Here is a 3,282-nt window from a genome sequence, read left to right on the forward strand (position 1 = left end):
CTCGCTCACCTCATTTTGGGGGTTTGTGGGAGGCGGCTGTTAAAGCAGCTAAATATCATTTTCATCGCATCGTCGGGACCTACATTTTTACTCTTGATGAAATTCAGACCTTGGCTTGTGAAATCTCTGCTTTGTTAAATTCCCGTCCGCTTTATGCAATTACAGAAAGTCCCGATGATCTAGATGTGCTCACGCCAAACCACTTTCTCAATGGAGCCCCGAAAGCTGCATTCGACGAGCCAGATCTGGCGCATCTCCGGGTCAACCTACTTAGTCGATGGCAGCGGCTGTGTCAAATGAAGCAGGCGTTTTGGAGAAAATGGAGCACGGCGTATCTTTCGATTCTTCAGGAGCGGAGCAAGTGTTGGTCATCGTCTCCAAACATCAAGCTAGAAGCGCTCGTCATGATCAAGGAGGAAACGCTGCCACCATTAAGGTGGCCGCTTGACCGCATTGAGAGCGTCATCCCAGGAAAAGATGGAACCATCAGAGTAGCCGTCATCCGCACTCAAAAAGGCCTTTTCAAGAGGGCCGTTGGAAAAATAGCGGTTCTGCCCCTTCAGGATGGATCTGTTGAAAGCCTTTGCCTTCCAACGGGGGGTGAATGTTCGGAGCAGAACCCAGCCGATTAGCTGCTTGCCAAATAGCACCTAATTCTTGGCCCTCAGCCGCTTATTTTGTTTGTTACTTATGTCTATGTCACTCATTTGTTTGTTAAAGCTCTGCGCTTGCTTGCCCTGCTAAACGCTCTCTGCCAGCTCTTCGCTATCTCCGCTTTGCGTCTGCCTACCGACGTCGGCCGAGCGAAGCTGCGCTTAGCGATCGGAGCGGCAATGTAAAGGGCAGGCAAGCCACACTTGCAATTTGGATGTCACGCATTAAAGAACATATCGTAATTTTATTTCTGCGCCGAGTTTTATTTAATTCGAAATAATTAGTCGGCCGATTGGGGATAAAAAACATTATCTCCACACCGACCATGAAACCTGTGTGTTAGAGAGAGACAGAGCGAGAAAGAATGAAATTGTTTTCTTGATTCTGGCTATAATCATTATACGATCTGGTTCAGATTTTGCACTGTAGAAGATATGGTCATCCTCACCGATTCTGCGTTTTTGTTTTTATCGTATCTTAAAAAATGTGGATGCCACAGATTTTCGTCCTTTGTGGGAGCGGAAGTGGGCGGGGCGAAGTTTTGAAATATTTTTGTAGCAGTGACATATCACAGAAGTCTGGATCCAAAACATCGTTGCTCTAGCTCTTATAGTCTTTGAGCACTAGGCGCTGAAGGGGACGGACGGACGGACGGACGGACGGACAGACGGACAGACAGACAGGGCTCAATCGACTCGACTATTGATGCTGATCCAGAATATATATACTTTATGGGGTCGGAAACGATTCCTTCTGGACGTTACACACATCCACTTTTACCACAAATCTAATATACCCCAATACTCATTTTGAGTATCGGGTATAAAAAGATGATAGCTTTTGTCATAGTCGTTAGTTTTACCTCGTATTTATATTCGTATTGTTGTCGAGCTCAAAAATAAAGTCAACAGGCATTTTCCTCACTTTTCCTCCTCGCTCACTCCGCTCAGCTGCAGGCTGGTCTTCAGCTCAGTCAGGCTCCTTGGCCCGTGCTGCATCAGCATCTTGATGGCCACCTCGTCGCTCTGGGAACGGTTCGTCTGGAAGTCGTGCCGTGCCCAGGCCCGCAGTTCCGCCTGGCTGTGTTTGTCCGGCACTTGGCGAATGGTGCGAAAAATTTCCCGGTATAGCTTCAAGACTTCTTGCCGCAGCATAAACTGTGTGGTGGCGGAACGCATGGCATGTAATACTTCCACTCCCAGATGATTTAACCGCTTACCTGCTTTACAGTGAGGGCTACTTTTGGCACCTTTGTCATCTTCGCATTTCTTTGGCTTCCTTTGGCTTGTAGTTCACACAATTTTCCTCTTTTCTTAGAGTTTTCTCTTCATTTTCCAATCAATTGCCAAATCAAGACATTAACAGATGGCACCACCAGCTGTTTACTTTGTTAGAGATGATAGCGATGGTTTCGATCATTCGACAATCGATTATAATTGTTTGATAACTTAATTCAAACTGAAAAATCATTTAAATTTGAGTGCTATCATTCAAATAAATATAAATTAATTGCCGCATTGAAAAACTATATAATTGAAATATGATATAATTGATTTGAACACGCAACCTTCTGATCTGGAGTCAGACGCGCTACCGTTGCGCCACGGAGTCACATGAAATGAGTCCCAATAGACGAGTTGAACCAACAATTCTCTATTATTCCTAATCTATTTATAGACAAATACATTCAGAATTATTCAATAGGGAAATTTTAGATTAAAAGATGATAAAAGTCTCTTATCTGTAGAGGGGCATTAAAAATACTTAAAATTAAACACTTTGGACCACGAGGCAAAATGCAATAAATTGGTAAAGGTAGCCAAAAGTTTGCCACAATTAATGTATAAATTGCAATTTTTATCAACTGTCGCTAATGACTAAGTCAAAGGTATTTCAAACGTGTGTTTAGTTCGACCACGGGCCTCCGGAGAGGGGCACGCACGTAGGAAGCACAATCTAACAATAAATCTATCTGGCTCTTGTTCAAATTAATTTAAATTCATTGCATTAAATGCTTTATTTATCTATATGATTGCATTGTTTCTTGAGTGACACGGCAGCTGCTTTTGGTTCCCACTGCTGTGTCGTTGATTATGATGTTCTACTTAAGCGATTCAATTGTCTCTTAAGGGACTGGCACCGAGACCGACCGGTACTCGTACTGGTACTATCGAAAGTGGTGCTTGGTGCTTGGTATTGCCTGATGGTAAGTTTTCGCCTATAGCCAACTGTTTTGTGCCCGTGCCATGGTCATACCCATACGCGTATTAATCGTTGTTCGCAGATGGGCTAAGACAGGGCTCTGCGTCAGCTTTTCAGTGGGACCCTATAGAAGATGAATCCAGGCCCAAAAAGTGCCTCTTTTATGTTATATGATATATGTATTTCTATATGTATGACCTTTTTGGATGTCAGAACTATTTTCTGTCCACATTACTTGCATTTTCCCCCAAAATTAATTTCCCACTGAAATCTCTCTGATCTCTCTGCTGGCCATGTCAGCGGACATCACGAGTATTTTGTGCAAAATTAAAACAGAAATTGGACATAACATACCCGTGCATTTCCGAGGCAGAACAAAACGAAGGCAGGTGAAATGATGCAATTTATTTTTAACTGTAAAGCACA

At 43.4% G+C, this 3,282-nt stretch overlaps 1 protein-coding gene across 1 annotated transcript; it reads right to left on the reverse strand.

Annotated features, from left to right (window-relative positions):
• Nucleotides 1–1,488: 1,488 nt before the first annotated feature.
• Nucleotides 1,489–2,020, reverse strand: LOC117194139 (LYR motif-containing protein 2-like). Its single transcript, XM_033398796.1, has 2 exons — nt 1,874–2,020; nt 1,489–1,811 (listed from the first exon to the last, which is right to left on the reverse strand). Exons 1-2 carry the CDS (start codon nt 1,910–1,912, stop codon nt 1,575–1,577), a joined length of 276 nt encoding a protein of 91 aa, XP_033254687.1. The 5' UTR covers nt 1,913–2,020; the 3' UTR covers nt 1,489–1,574.
• Between the last annotated feature and the right edge of the window lie 1,262 nt (nt 2,021–3,282).

Source organism: Drosophila miranda (assembly GCF_003369915.1).
Source record: "Drosophila miranda strain MSH22 chromosome Y unlocalized genomic scaffold, D.miranda_PacBio2.1 Contig_Y2_pilon, whole genome shotgun sequence".
NCBI lineage: Eukaryota > Metazoa > Arthropoda > Insecta > Diptera > Drosophilidae > Drosophila > Drosophila miranda.